The sequence below is a fragment of the Polypterus senegalus genome, chromosome 10, assembly GCF_016835505.1.
Source record: "Polypterus senegalus isolate Bchr_013 chromosome 10, ASM1683550v1, whole genome shotgun sequence".
NCBI lineage: Eukaryota > Metazoa > Chordata > Cladistia > Polypteriformes > Polypteridae > Polypterus > Polypterus senegalus.
The window spans coordinates 3,104,143-3,120,747 of NC_053163.1; the positions used below are offsets into that span (position 1 = coordinate 3,104,143).

Genomic DNA, 16,605 nt, shown 5'->3' on the forward strand with positions numbered 1-16,605 from the left:
GTGATCAAAACTCTCGTTTATATCCTCGTCCTCTCATTAAACTTGTATCCCGCATTACCTGTGGGCATGTGAAAACGCCAGCGTAGCCTGTCTATGAACTTAATTTAAAGTTTAGGTTTACACCTTGCTTTCTTTCCGAGGTAGCAGCAGTCATGAATATGGTAGTATATGTCACTCGCTCGCTTCTTATTGTTTCGCTGCCTTCTCAATTATATAATGCATGTTTTCTTAAGGCTTTTGGAGGTCTTCCTGGTTTTCTACGCACTGCGTTGACAGTCAGTTCACGTGATTACGAGAGGCGTGATGATGTCACACGAAACTCCGCCCCACGTCATTCCAGCTCAACTCCATTACAGTTAATGGAGAAAAATACCTTCCAGTTATGACCATTAGGCGTAGAATTTCGAAATGAAACCTGCCCAACTTTTGTAAGTAAGCTGTAAGGAATGAGCCTGCCAAATTTCAGCCTTCTACCTACACGGGAAGTTGGAGAATTAGTGATGAGTGAGTGAGTGAGTGAGTGAGTGAGTGAGTGAGTGAGGGCTTTGCCTTTTATTAGTATAGATATCTATATATATATATATATATCTAAAATCTATATATATATATCTATATACATCTATATCTATATCTCTCTCTATATATATACACATACATACTGTACATACATACACACACACACATTATCTATCTATCTATCTATCTATCTATCTATCTATCTATCTATCTATCTATCTATCTATATATTTTTACACACATACACACACACATTATATTATATCTATATATCTATATATAGAGTACTTCATCCTCCAACCATCCTTCTGCTGATACCAGCATAGGTGAGACATCCCCACCCACAATTACAGCAGCCCAGGTGAGCAGAGAGCTGAAAAGACTTCGTGCCAGCAAAGCAGCGGGTCCAGATGATGTATCGCCACGATTGCTGAAGGCCTGTGCGTTGGAACTGGGGAGTCCTCTACAGCACATCTTCAACCTGAGCCTGGAACAGGGGAGAGTCCTGAGGCTCTGGAAAACATCTTGCATCACCCCAGTCCCAAAGGTATCACGTCCTAGTGAGCTGAATGACTTCTGGCCTGTTGCTCTGACGTCACATCTGATGAAGACCATGGAGCGGCTGCTGCTTCACCAACCTGAGGCTACAGGTCTGCCACGCCCTCGACCCTCTGCAGTTCGCATACCAGGAGAAGGTGGGAGCAGAGGATGCCATCATCTACATGCTACACCGATCCCTCTGCACTTGGACAGAGGCAGTCGTGCTGTAAGAATTATGTTTTTGGACTTCTCTAGCGCCTTCAACACCATCCAACCTCTGCTCCTTAGAGACAAGCTGACTGAGATGGGAGTAGACTCACACCTGGTGGCATGGATTGTGGACTATCTTATAGACAGACCTCAATATGTGCGTCTTGGGAACTGCAGGTCTGACATTGTGGTCAGTAATACAGGGGCGCCGCAGGGGACTGGACTTTCTCCGATCCTCTTCAATCTATATACATCAGACTTACAATATGACTCGGAGTCTTGTCATGTGCAAAAGTTCGCTGATGACACTGCTATTGTGGGCTGCATCAGGAGTGGGCAGGAGGAGGAGTACAGAAAGCTAATCAAAGACTTTGTTAAATGGTGTGACTCAAACCACTTACATCTGAACACCAGCAAAACCAAGGAACTGGTGGTGGATTTTAGGAGGCCCAGGCCTCTCATGGACCCCGTGATCATCAGAGGTGACTGTGCAGAGGGTGCAGACCTATAAATATCTGGGAGTGCAGCTGGATGACAAATTGGACTGGACTGCCAATACTGATGCTCTATGTAAGAAAGGTCAGAGCAGACTATACTTTCTGTGAAGGTTGGCATCCTTCAACATCTGCAGTAAGATGCTGCAGATGTTTTACCAGACGGTTGTGGCGAGTGCCCTCTTCTACGCGGTGGTGTGCTGGGGTGGCAGCATAAAGAAGAGGGACGCCTCACGCCTGGACAAACTTGTTAAGAAGGCAGGCTCTATTGTAGGAATAAAGCTGGACAGTTTAACATCTGTGGTAGAGCGACGGGCACTAAGCAAACTCCTGTCAATCATGAAGAATCCACTGCATCCACTGAACAGGATCATCTCCAGACAGAGGAGTAGCTTCAGTGACAGACTTTTGTCACCGTCCTGCTCCACTGACAGACTGAGGAGATTGTTCCTCCCCCACACTATGCGACTCTTCAATTCCACCCGGGGGAGTAAATGCGAACATTACTCAAAGTTATTGTCTGCTTTTTTATTTGTATTTTTTTTCATTTTTATTACTATTTAATTTAATATTTTTTCTTTGTATCAGTATACTGCTGCTGGATTATGTGAATTTCCCCTTGGGATTAATAAAGTATCTATCTATCTATCTATCTATCTATCTATCTATCTATCTATCTATCTATCTATCTATCTATCTATCTATCTATCTATCTATCTATCTATCTATCTATCTATCTATATATATATAGCGACGAAGTACTGCCTTAAAAGTTTTAAGAAGAAAATTAATTAATTTTAAATTAATTAAATACATTTTTTAAACTGAGGGAAAATATATCAATAATTATTTGTTAAGGATCTCTTTGTATACCACATTGTCAGTTCGGCCCTCCGGTTGTAATCTGACCAAGCTGTGCGCTGAGCTTACTCTGAGCATGTAACGTACAGTCGGCCATGTGAACAGTAATCTTGTCTCAAATCTCACAGCTTGGATTGCTGCTGTCACAATCGGTTTGAGTTTCATGGTTTGTTTCAATGACGACAGTATTTGTAGGACTTGTGGTGTTGAAGTGACATTCGGCATCGGTCAAGCGTTGTAAGCACACAACCGGTTTCATCAATAACTTCACATCCAGCTTTTGAGAGTTTAAACATTCATAAACATCAAAGTGTCCACTACTGAAATCGTCACCTGTCAGTCTAAGATGTTTAAGAGACATTGGCGGTTGTCCAAAGGTGTAAAATATTTGGCCATTTCGGTACACTTGAAAGCGACAACCGAACAATTCAGCGGCAGCCATCAACTCACATGCAGATCCATAGGTGAAGGGCTTAAGCATTTCACTCTTCTAGTGCTCCTGTGTAGTCTAATTATCTCCTGTACGTCATCAGTCCACACCTTGAACCTGTCCAGTCATTCAATACATAAGACACAATGGATATCAAGAGTGAGCCTGATATGGCCGTGCAATATGTAACAAAGAGAATGGAAAAGGCAGGCGCCATCTCCGGGCATGGAAACCACTCAGTAAGTGACAGTTCTTTGATCGATGGTGATCACCTCGATAGACATGGTAATGAGGGTACGGTTGGAATGATAAAGGAAATGGGGACCTGAACAATGTAAAGTAAGTCTAAAATACCTACACAATAACTATAATCGTAATAAATGAACAATAAAACAGCGGAGAAGCCGTGGATTAAATAAAAAGGCTGCGGTTATCAGCAGGGAGACGTGAATCCTGTGGCGAAGCAAGGAAGGGAATGAAGAGACCGGAGCGACGGACAACCTTATATAGGCAGGCAGCCAACAATGTGGGAGGTGTTAAGATGGGGGACTCAATGCCGCCTCACATGGTGACTGAGCTGCAAGCTATGGACGTATATATGTACATAAGTAGGATTCAGTTAGCGTTGGGAACCCACGTACCAAATTTCTTGAAGATGGGCCCATAAGTAACAAAGACCATTGAAAAGTTCAATATGGCGGCAGACAGTGGCATCATACCACCGAAATAAGTACTTACATCGGTTTTGGTTAGCGCAGGGAAGCTGCCTACCAAATTTCGTGAAGATGGGGCCATGAATAAGAAAGTTCAACATGGCAGACGTTGTTGACCGTTATGCGTAGAATTTCGAAATGAAACCTGCTTAACTTTTGTAAGCAAGCTGTAAGGAATGAGCCTGCGAAATTTCAGCCTTCTACCTACACGGGAAGTTGGAGAATTAGTGGCGTTTGGAAAATTCAATATGGCGGCCGACAGTGGCATCATACCACCGAAATAAGTACGTACATTGATATTGGTTAGCGCAGGGAAGCCACCAACCAAATTTCGTGAAGATGAAGCCATAAATAAGAAAGTTCAACATGGCGGACGTTGTCGACCGTTATCAACCATTATGACCGTTACGCGTAGAATTTCAAAATAAAACGTGCTTAACTTTTGTAAGTAAGCTGTAAGGAATAAGCCTGCCAAAGCCTTCTACCTACACGGGAAGTTGGAGAATTAGTGATGAGTCAGTCATTCAGTGAGGGTTTTGCCTTTTATTAGTATAGATAATCCAGAAAGTGCTTTGCTGTGTAATTTCAAAAAAACAGACTGGATTTAGTAAAAACAGACACTTCATGTGTTTCCACACCTTTTTTTTTTCTTTGGATCAGTTTTTTTTTTATCTCTGTTGCAATTTCCCTGAAAGTCCAGTTTGTTTAGGTAGATGTGAGCACACCAGTCACACTGTGGTTCAGACCAAAGCAACCGTAATGAGACCCTTTGGAAATGGTGGTCTCAGTATGGTACCAAGTGAACCCTGGAAAGTCTGAATGTGATCCACCATGGGGTTGATTTAACTACATGAGTTCTGTGTGACATTTTGTGTGCCCTGAGTGTCTGCTGAGCGTCTGCTGATGGTAATTGGGAAATCTCATTCATACCATAATGAGTCGAGAATTAACATGGACCATTAAAAATAATAAAAAGTAAAAAAAAAAGCACACAAGAACAAATATAACACAATACACATAAAACAATTCACTGAATCAGAGCAACATCTAACGGAGTCTAAGGGCCTCTCATGCATGTGATTGGACAATGTCTAAAACAAAAGAAAACAAAGCTTGGTGTAAACTGACTTGTGATCAAGTTGATCAGACTACATACAGAGGTGGTAAGAAACGAACAGCAGTGCCCTACGACGTCCTGATCTTAGAGATGACATGTGTGCAGGTGGGGCGTCCTCTCGATGTGCACACTGACATTGACACGTTAGTTAATGTTAATCAGGAATTCTAAATAAACATTAATAACAAATATGCACAGGAGTTAAGACAGCAGATGTGTGTTTTCAGATAAACTAAACTGAGGTTGCGTTCATACTGTGGATTCTGGAGAGTAAATGCGCACCATGGAGGTTGGACCATGTGCTGATTGCATGAAAATGAAGTCTGCAGTCATGAAAATGAAGCACATCATTGGATGCCATCAACAGAGCTGCTCTTCATTTGTCCACTCAGCTCTTTGAGACGAGTTCTTCAGCGCACTTTCCAAGATGTCTTCCAGGGCCACCCTGACGTCACTGCTGCTGGGTCCTCCCCTCTGCTTTTATATATTGAGGTCAGTGTGAGGGTCTCAGCAGGGAGTCATTGAGTAATGTTTGGAGTTCTTTGTGAGTATTGTTCCTGACTTGCGCCCTGTGCTGGCTGGGATTGGCTCCAGCAGACCCCCATAACCCTGTGTTAGGATATACCGGGTTGGGCGATGACTGACTGACTGACTGATGTCCCATACTAGTAACATTTTTCATTTAAAGTGTCTGTTTTGACAAATAAGTGAGACATTTACCGCGTACGTTTGACATTTGGTATTTTGTACAACAAAAACACACAAATTTGAAAAAACATGTGATATCTCTTCACTTTTGGCCTTCCCTTAATTAATTAAAGTGTTAATGATAGATTTAAATCTCCGGTTTCATGCACTGTATAGGCGTTGCAGTCTCAGTGGGGCGGCTCACATCATGTAAACCGGTTGGTTGACTTTCTATTACGGAAGTTAAATTATTTTGACTTTCGTTTCTTCAGAAGCAGCACCTGTGTTGTTCAGAAAGCATCTCTGTTCAAAATGGCAGCAGCTCACCCTTTACTGTCTGCTGATCAGTACTCCTGCTCACTGTGTAAGGACGTTCTGAAGGAGCCGGTCACCATCCCGTGTGGACACAGCTACTGTATGCGCTGTATAAATGACTACTGGGACCAGTCAGATACAGAGGGGGTCTACAGCTGTCCTCAGTGCAGAAAAACATTTAATGTGAGGCCAGAGCTGAACAGAAACACCGTATTAGCAGAGATAATAGAGAACATGAAGGAAGTGACAGCAGATGACGCTCCATCTCAGAGTTACGCTGGGCCTGGCGATGTGCCCTGTGACATGTGCCCAGGGAGAAAACGGAGAGCTTCGAAGACCTGCTGGACCTGCATGATGTCCTACTGTGAGACTCACCTGCAGCCCCACTTGGACTTTCCAGCCTTCAAGAGACACAAAATAGACAAGGTGACTGGAAACCTTGAAGAGAAACTCTGTGGAAAACACCAGAAAATTCTGGAGATCTTCTGCAGGACCGACAAGAGCTGCATCTGCTTACTCTGTGCGACGACTGAACATAAGAGTCACAACACGGTGACGCCGGATGTGGAGAGAGCTGGGAGACAGGTGAGGAGAGGACTGGGAATGGGAAGGGTTAACTGGGAAAAAGAGACAGGGTGAAAGACAACAAGGTGTCAAGGTCTTCATTCAGGAATGAGTGAAATGCATTTTCTTCCTATAGAATGCAGTCTCCTCTCTGTGAGATAAGTCTAAATGTCCAGGGTTTGAATAATCACAGAAATTAAAGAAAGAAAATAAGAGAACTGAGTCAGGCAGCAGTCAGGACTCTGAGCTCATAGGCTTTAGATAGATAGATAGATAGATAGATAGATAGATAGATAGATAGATAGATAGATAGATAGATAGATAGATAGATAGATAGATAGATAGATAGATACTTTATTAATCCCAAGGGGAAATTCACATACTTTATGGTATGTTTGACCCCTGTTCGTGTGACCACTAGCTATTCTGGCTTTATCTCATATTATACAGAAGTGGGCATTTGATCATGTGGCTAACTCACTTTAGGAAAGAAAATGTAAATATGTGTCTGTGTGAATGTGTCTGTGTGTGAGCGAGTGTGTGAGTGTGTGTGTCTATGCGATTATGTGAGAGAATGTCATCCCATCCAGGGTTAGTTCCTCACTACGGCCCAATGCAGCTAGGATTGGCTCTGGCTCACGGGAATTCTGTATTTGAATTTGTAGGCTTTTAAATATACGAAAATGTATAAAACACAGATCTTCTCTAGTGTTATGATTAGGGGTCCCAAGCACTACAGAGTTCCAAAGAGCATAGTCCCAGAAATACCGACTAGAGGGGGAAACCATCAAGGTTCAGCTAGAATGAGGGCAAGCAGAATCTTTATAAATTATATAATAAATGCTCTTTAATACTGCAAAGCCCCAAAGAGCACAAATGGCATATGTTGCCGGCTGAAGATAATTCCAGAAGCAGACAAAGTTCCAATGCAAAATTCAATGTCAAAATCAAAAAGCAGAGCGCTGATTCAAAACTGTAGAAAGTTCGAAAAGCACAAACAAATCACAAAACAACTGAAGGTCTCACTAACTCCCTAACATTCAAATGAACCTCCAGGTACTGTGAGAAACCCTTTATTCTATGGGGCTGAGGGCAGTCCCTGGAGGTGATGAGCGTAACACAAAGCAGGTAGTAAACAAAAGTAACATTGACATAAATAAATAACTCAGCACTGAGCAAAAAGGTCATAAAATAAGGATTTGAACCCCAGGCAGGGGAAGATCTCTGGCTGAGATAAAACACGTCGATGAACCTCTCATATCAGATTGACTTACTTTATTAGAGACGTGAGTTTGGAGTCGATCCCAACAGCCAGCCAGCCCACCACATGCACTTCAGGAGAGGCCATCCTCTTACAGATAAGCACATTCAGACCTGGCCTGTACTTGGATGGGAGACCATCTGGGAAAAGCTATGGTTGCTGCTGGAGGAGGTGTTGGTGAGATCAGCAGGGGGTGCTTACCCAGCGGCGTGAGTTGAATCCCAATGACCTAGTGCAGTGACAAGGACACTGTGACACAAAAATGGTGCCATCCATCACATGAGATACAAAATTGTAATCCTACCTCTCTGTGGTCATAAAAGATCCCTGCGCATCTTTCGAAGGGTGTTTCCCGATGTCCTGGCTACATTGCTTAATACAGCCAGGTCATTCTGGATGCATCACCCCTTCACCACCTAACATCTAATGTGTGGTAAGTGTACTTGTGAAAAATGGCTGCTGTCTCAACATCCAGGTGCATGCTGTACATTGTGGGTGGTTGTAGTGGCTCCCCCCTCTGTATAAAGTGCTATGTGTGTCTTGAAAAGTGTTATTTAAATGTAATATGTTCTTTTTCTTCTCTGGGGATGGGGCAGGAAACAACCGTGAATAAGACAATTGTCCATGGAGGTACAACATGCTCACACACACCCACACTTTACAGGGGACACTCCAGTGTGTCTTTAGGGATGTGAGAAGAAAACCAGAAAATTCATACAAGCACAAGAAGAACATGCAAATCACATGTGTACAATATCTGAACGTATGACGTGTGATCCATAAAGTGCCACTGTGCCACCCATTGATCTGAGCAGCCACTGAATAAAACACTGCAGGAGAGATCTGAGAACTCCTATCTCAGACTTGCTGGACACTTCTTCTCACACATTGCCTTCATATCAGTCATGTCAGTTCTCATTCCTGTTATCAGAGTGGGGAGCTTTAATGGAAATCAAATGTCTGACTGACAAGACAACAGCACACAGTTGGTTCCAAGTCAGCTGATTCACTCCTTTTCTCCTTTTATGTTCATTGTGGAGTGACCTCTCATTGAGATTTCCTTCCTCATTCACTTGCTGTTCTTTTTCGCCTAATGCTCCCATTTTCCACTTTTGCCCATCCAGTGTTCAGATGTCTCTCTTCCACTTTGTCTCCTCACAGAAAGAGTTGGCAAAGACAAAGTCTGAAATAAAAAATAGGATTGAAGAGAAAGAGAAGACAATGAGAGAGATGAAGGAGATGGTAGAGAAGATTCAGGTGAGTCTCGTGTCCATTTTACAACCACAAGTTCATTAATATTTGCCACTATTAGGATTTTAAGATTGTTTGAGTAGAGATAACAAAATCCACAGTAAAATGTTAAACTTCTAAATGAGAATTTTAATCAGAGTATACAAATGAATGTATGAAGCTCCACAGCTTTATGTTTTCCTTCTGGTGATCTACTTTTAAGAAAATTGACAGTAACGTTTCCTTTATACATTTATGATGTGAGATTCTGTTTCTCGTCTGTTAATACGGCAGCAGCTCTCCATCTCACAGTGATTTGTAGCCCCACTTCTCTCAGCAGAGAAACAAGTGCAGAACTACGAGGAGACCTTCAAGTCTGTGCTTCAGTCCATTGAGAGGTCACTGATCTGATTAGAAATTGTGAGCGGAGCAGAGGGAGTGAATTAATGAATTAGTTATAAAAATATTGAAAGTGGTAGCACACCACTAATGTTACTGGTGTTTATGGTGTCATATCTGATTTTCTTGTAATAAGAACCAGTTTCTCTGTCTCTAGTATGTGTGATCAAAACAAATTCATTTCTTCTTTAAATAAGAGTTCAGCAGAGAATGAAGTGCAGAACCTCGAGGAGACCTTTAGGTCTGTACTTCAGTCCATTGAGAGGCTGAGGTCAGAAGTCACTGAGGTGATTAGAGAGTACGAGAGGAGGGAATTGACAAAGACTAAAGAATTCATTGAGCGACTGGAGAAGGAGGTCAAGGAACTAAAGATGAGAGACACAGAGCTGGCTGAGCTTTCACAGACAGACGACCACATTCACTTCCTAAAGGTTAGAGGGTCCTTCTAAAAGACACCAGGAGGCCTGCCTGTCACAAAAATCTTTGTCTCTTATATTCTCCTTACCTCCCCTCTATGCACGTAGAAGTTCCCATCTTTTGGTTTTCCTCCTGGAGATGGAGCGGCACCCGAAATCACCGTTAACAAAGACGTTCTTCCTGAGATGCTAAGGAAAGACCTTTCTGATCTTAAGAAGAGTCTGGAGGAGGTCAGAGGATGGGAATTGGTGAAGACCATTAAGAATGGTGGGTTAATAATACTCAGTCCAAAGAGAGACTCTGAGGTGAGATAAGAAGAGTTCAGGCTTGTTTTGGGCACTGGGGACTTACCTTCTGGTTTTTCTCTTTTTTCCTCAGGGATTGATGATACAAGTTACAGCCTACAGAAACTAAGGAGTAGAAATTATCTTTTAAAATGTGAGTCTCTTCTGAGTTTTGTTGAGTTTTCATAATAAAGAAATGAGGAAGACTGTCGTGATGTACGATCTCTGAGTTTAGTGTACCAGTATTAAGTGGCACATATCTGTATGCTTGTAGTAGAGCAGTGAAAGGGAGAACATGTCGCTTGTACCCTTGAATTGACTTAACCAGTCGATTGTTGACATGAACCCCATTCTTTGCCCAGCTGTGCTGGTTTAAAGTCAGTCTTGCATTGTGGAGAGCAGATGAAGCAGGAAAGAAACAAGACACGTCTTAATGGAGACAGGAGTCCAGCAGCCTCAGTAAGGAGTAGCAGAAAGTTTCATTTATCATAGAACTTTTCACGGCTACTGAGCAAAAAGAATGAACTTTAAACCACAATCCTCATCACTCACTCACTGCTTGACTTGTGAGAAGCAAAAAGCTGAGAGTTCAGTTTGTGTACAGTTTTGGAAAATTAACTTTTAAGATTCATTTAGTATGGGATTTTGCAATTTTTATATGCCAAACTCATTTAAAACAAACTATTTTGGATTTGTTAAATATTTGTGGATGGGAAACCAAGAAATGCCGCTTCCTAATTGTTCATAAACACACCACACCACTTTCGGGCCTACTCACTTCTCAGAAAAGGGTCCAGATGACAATAAAGGGAGATGAAAAGAGTCTGGGGAGAGACAGAGTAACGAACTTAACCCTCTGACAGCTCTGGTGGTAGGAGACCCTTAAAAGGTTATACCACAGCTGAAACTGCCCTTACCTTCCTCATCCACACTCCCACGCTGCTGCTGTTGCTCTGATGTTCCACAGTTCCTTCCATGACTTTCCACTTGTCCTCATCTGCCTCAATCGCTGCCTGCACATCCATACCACCACACTTCGCTTGGGGTCAAAGTCTGTGTGAGTTTTGACCAAAGTTTTGAAATGATCTCAGCTTGTATCCTATCACTTACAGCGTGTTGGGAGGTCTGCTGAGACAACAATTGGCCGTACTCTTTCATTTGCAGCAGACCTCAAGTGTCACTAACCACGTCAAACGGACCCCCACTGACTCATCTCACCAGTCATTAATTTTTACAAAAGCTCCCCTCAGGAGAATTAAAACTAAATAGACTTTCCCAGAGCCATAGCCTTGCTTATACTGTATGAGGGTGTATGTGTGTGCAGCAAATGGACATGTGTGTGTGTGTGTGTGTGTGCTTACACAGCTTACACTCTCGCCTTCACCTGCACATCATCATTTGTACCTGAAGTACAGACGTGACCAGTCCCTTATTTTAACTCCTAACAGGTCATTTAGGTATTTTACAAAAAGTAGTTGGCACACCATTGCTCCCTGATGGTCACCATTTTATCATCGCCTAATTTTGAAGTACTCCACCAGTCAAAGCCCAGAAATGTTCTTGTTTTTGATAGAACTGGATACATTTTATTTAACAATATACCATTAAAATGACTTAAAATACCTCACATTCCTAGAGTTACTAATGGCTATTACTGCTGGAAATAACAGATTTTTAAAGAAGTCATCTTTTGGAATCAGAAATCAAACTTAAAGAAAGATGAAGATGTAAAGATGAAGGACATGAGGCTCTCATGTTTGGTTCAGTATGATAGTCCAGCTGGCACAAGCTTGACAGAGTCGGCTCTTTCTCTTTTTAATTTGAAGGCTCAGGTCTTTTGTTTTGGATTCCCAGTGAGGGACTGGATGGTCGTGACTTTTATTTTCTTCTTTGTTGTTCTTTCCATTGTTTTCCTCTTCAGTTTCTTACATATTCCATCTCTTTTCTTTGTTGTTCTTCTTCTGTTCCTCTCCTCTTTCTCCTTTTGCCTTCCTTCACAGTGGTCACCCATCATAAACCTGACGTTTTCACCATTTCACTTCTTGCTCTTTGTTTCCTTGTTTTTTCATCTCCCCTCTCTTTCTCACTTTTTGTATATCCTTCTCTCCATGTTGTCCTAGTCCTGTGGTCCCAAGTCTCTTTCTTCCTCCTGCTCCTTCACACATCTTGTGTCTCTGATCCTCTCAGCTCTCTTTCTTTGATCCCAGGCTCAGAGTTTGCCTTTTCCTTCTTCTTCTTCCTCTTCCTCCAATCAGTCACAGTTCTCTCAGTTCAGTCCACTCTTTTTGTCCTCCTCTTCCCTGCACTGATTAGCACCCTGGCCTCACAGGACAGAAGGACTGACCCCCAGACAGTGGGCTACTGTAAAGACTGAGGTCCAAAGGTCCACTGCAGCTGTTCAGCACACCTCTCAGCACTTTGATGATAAATCACTTTATTTAATTGATTTCAGATTGACTCGTTTAGTCAGTGACATCACGGTGGTCATGTGACACTCAGAGGGTCATTGAGTTCTCAAATGAAATTCTTGGTGTTTGAAGCTCTGCTCCCCTCTGGTGTCACAATGTAGACAGATTTCTCCACTCATTTTCTGTTCTTTTCTATCCAATCAGATGCCTGTCCACTAACTCTGGACCCCAACACGGCACACAGACGCCTGCACCTCTCTGAGGACAACAGGAAGGTGAAATTTGAGATAAAATACTTCCCATATCCTGACCATCCTGAAAGAATTGACCATTTCACACAAGTTCTATGCAGAGAGGCTTTGAGTGGGACTCGCTGTTACTGGGAGGTCGAGTGGGCTGGACAAGCGTTTAACATTGGAGTGACGTATAAAGGAATTGGCAGGAAAGGGACAACTCAGGAGAATGTCCTTGGATGCAATGACAAGTCCTGGTGTTTGCACTACAGTAATTGCAGATTTTATAAGTGGCACAAAAAAAAAGGTACCATCATCAGCACCCCCTGCAGTCACCGAATAGGCGTCTATCTGGACTGGCCTGCTGGCTTGCTGTCCTTTTACAGCGTCTCTGACACAGTGACCCTCCTGCACACGCTCAACACCTCCTTTACAGAGCCGCTCTATCCAGGGTTTTGGGTTGGAAAAGATTCCAGTGTGACAATCTGTCCCTTGAACCTGTCTGACCAGTGACCGGCACGGGCAGCAGGTCACTTCATGCCATCTGTCACAAAGATTGGGTTAATTTTTGGAGAGAAGAAGAAAAATTGTTGGGATCACATCAAAGTCCTGAATTAAACCAAAGTGTTCAGGTGGTGAAACAACACAAAAGGTTAAAGTCATGTTTACGCCATATGGCGTCTATCAGTGACAGAAAGATAAATGTGCAATTTGATAAAAACCTGAAGACTTTAAGAAAAAAAACATAAAGGGAAATGAATGAAGAGGACAACAGGGAGACCTGCAGTAGACTGTAAGGTGGGAAACGTAGACACTTCAGTGAGAGACAGGGGGCACCACACACTGTGTACTCAGTGGAGCTCATAGGTTAGGTGGGCTCAGCAGGGTAGACATCAGCTGTGGACGGATGGATGTTAGAGATTTGAAAGTGACCAGCAGAAGCCTCAGGGTGATTTGGGTGGTGGGGTGGGTTGGGATAAAAGGACATCTTTATAGCGTCCACTCAAGAATAAGAGCAGGCAGGATGAAGAATGGCGGAAAGGGTCAGTGCCACAGTGGAACAAAAGCCCCTTGGTGTGGACTTTAACGCTTGTGGGTGTGCTTTGAAAGAAAAGTCCAGGACTTTAAAATGTGTGAAATATGAAAGATGCTATATAGTGTGTGATTAATGATTTTAGTAGTTGTAGTTTAGTCAGTTTTGTGGTGACTGGCGACACTCAACATTAAAGGTTCTTTATAATACATTTTGATTGAGTGACTATGCAGGATTTAATGCCACTGAGATGATTTGTGATCACGGACTGAATTTATTAAATGGGAGAACTGGTGACAGAATACAGAAATAAATAATGATATTGTATTGGGGTGAAATAATTGTACTTTTTACAGGTGAAATAAGACCTGTAAAATTGAATTTGTGTATATATTAGGATTTTTATAGAATTACTTAGAAATGTGGCAGCTTTTAAGTGAATAAACTGGGAAGGCTAACAATAGTTCTGATTATGTGATGTTGGATAGAAGGCAGCACAGGAGTCCTAGAAATGAGAAGGTGTGTTATAAAATAAATGGGGAATACAAGAATTCATTAAAAATAAACTGAATAACACCGTGAGATAAGCAAATGTAAAATCAAATACTAGAAAATGTGTTGTTATATATTAAATTGCATAAGATATACTGTAAGCTCAGATAAACTAACCAGTGTGTACAGCATACTAATAAGAAAATCCTCATGCCAGTCCTAAGAGAAATAGGGTCGTAACTAAAAGCCTCGACCTCCTGATATGAAGCTTGCTGTGTGACTCTGATCTGAACTGTTCACGATGTTTGACTTCATCCATTATTGTATGTGACATTTGGGTGTATGTCTGGTTTCTCTGCCAATAACCATACGTTTCAATGGAAATAAACTTTGACTATTATCTGAATGACACTGTCTTGTTATTTACTGACACTCACAATCTAACAGGTCATGATGCTAAGATGTTCAGCAGTGTTGTGAGCTGCTCACCTCTCAAAGGTAGCAAACGGGGATCAGGCTGTGTTCTGTGCCCCTGGCCTGTGTTGGGGGATTCAGATGTTCACCACTTCCAGTTATGGGGTTTCAGAGGTTTGCTGTTGAGTCCTTTCCAAAAGTAGTCAGTCCTTAGAATTTCAAAGTGGGTGTAAATGTTGTAAAAGATGAAGCAACAGACAACATAAAGGTTTGGGGTTTCCGGCCCCGTATACTGAAAAATTATTCACCGCAAAATCAAAAAACAGGTCATACACAAGAAATAATATTCTTCACAATTGCACGACACACATTTTATGGAGGAGGAGCTGGAAGTGGAGGAATGCTGGAAAGGAACCGTGGTGGAAGATGGGACTGATGACGTCAGTAGTAGGAAATAAAAGGAGAAAGGTTAGTACCCCGCCACTCCCTGCCGGCGAATGTCTTCCCGAGCGTATCAAGGTCCGTCCGCGGTCCCCTACTCGCGTGTGCGTGACAATGTAAAACAAAGTTAATAATTTAGACATTTCCAGAATTAACTTGTCCGCCAATAAAGAATAACCTTTGGATGCTAAAGTTTGTTTTTGGACACTTTAATGATGAAAGGTATTTTAGGGGGTCCACTGTCATGGCAAGACCTCCCACAAGGTCACTGTTTTGTTAAAGTGCATTAGATTTAATAAATGATTTAACTTAGGGTGGCCATATTTTGATTTCCAAAAAAGAGGACGATCGGCACGGCCTTCAGACGAATTCAGACAAGCTTCTTAGTGGTTGATGAACATTATTTATTATACTTCAATGGTGCAGAATTAACCTCATTAATAAAATAAAATGAAATCTGTAAAAACTTATAACAAAATAATAGCTCTCTTAGACTCTTCAAATAAATAATTAAATATTGTTCTAAATATGAACTATTCTGTTCCAGCTTCAACAATATATCTCTTAAATGTAATAAAATAAATAACAGAAGAGTCTCACAAAGACAAAAAAAACGTAAGCAAAAAGAATGTAGACTTTTCATCTTTAGTTTTCTTCTTCATCCTCCTTGTCAGCCCATCCATATTTTGCTGTAGAGCTGATCTTTCCTAGCAGTTTTCGATAGCTTAACAAATAAGCATGAAAGTCTTTCCAAGACATGTCTTTGAAGTTGTACTGAACTAGTAGAATCCCCTTTAGTGACTCTACGGAGAGCTGGTTCCTCTCCTTGGTCCACTGGCTTTGCATTCGTGAAAAAACCCTCTCAACATTTGCATTGTGAGAGGGAAGTGCAAAGACAAGCTGTGCAATTAATTGTCAGTAGCTCTGAGTAACATGCAATGCTTTTTGCCTTTTCAAAATATTTGGTCCACTTCTGGTGTACCTGCAGGCCACTGAACTCCTCATCATGGTTGCACACTTCTGTGAATTTCCTCAGATTGGTGACCTGGTCAAAACACTTAACATCATCAGCTGCCACCCCCTTCTCTCCAAGGTAATTGATGCATGCCTCCACATCATTCCAGTTTGGTGGCTCACTCAGATCCATCCACATGAATGTTGAGAACTCTTCCATGGGCGTCATCCACTTCTCCAGATACTCCAGACATGCACTGTACATGCCATGCACATCTGCACAGAACTGGTCACAGCCTTTGTCAAGTCCATCTTTGCGCTTCTGTGCCAGTAGTCCCTTAACTTTAAGGGACATGAAGTTGTTGCTCTTGCGTTGAAGAAGAATGGTATGTATATTGTTTAATATCTTCTTCACTTCCATAATGGACATGTTCTCCTGTTCCATTTCTTGAATGTGGGTGTGAAACACAGACATGAGTGTGTGCATGTGCCAAAGGTAGATTTCAGCAAAATCATTTTCAAAAAAACTCTTGAGTGCTATGGGTGGCTTTTGCTGAGACAGAAAATATGCCTTTAAAGCTGGAAACATCTG

General features: G+C 42.0%; 1 protein-coding gene across 1 annotated transcript in view; it reads left to right on the forward strand.

Moving 5' to 3' along the window:
• LOC120536343 (E3 ubiquitin/ISG15 ligase TRIM25-like) overlaps nt 1–14,610 on the forward strand; it is a 29,359-nt gene extending 14,749 nt beyond the window's left edge. The window contains exons 7-12 of the mRNA XM_039764668.1: nt 5,841–6,468; nt 8,870–8,965; nt 9,535–9,768; nt 9,862–10,021; nt 10,133–10,192; nt 12,651–14,610. Of these exons, the coding sequence (XP_039620602.1) occupies nt 5,841–6,468; nt 8,870–8,965; nt 9,535–9,768; nt 9,862–10,021; nt 10,133–10,192; nt 12,651–13,192 (1,720 nt within the window). The 3' untranslated portion in view covers nt 13,193–14,610. The remainder of the gene's footprint in view (nt 1–5,840; nt 6,469–8,869; nt 8,966–9,534; nt 9,769–9,861; nt 10,022–10,132; nt 10,193–12,650) is intronic.
• Nucleotides 14,611–16,605: the final 1,995 nt, after the last annotated feature.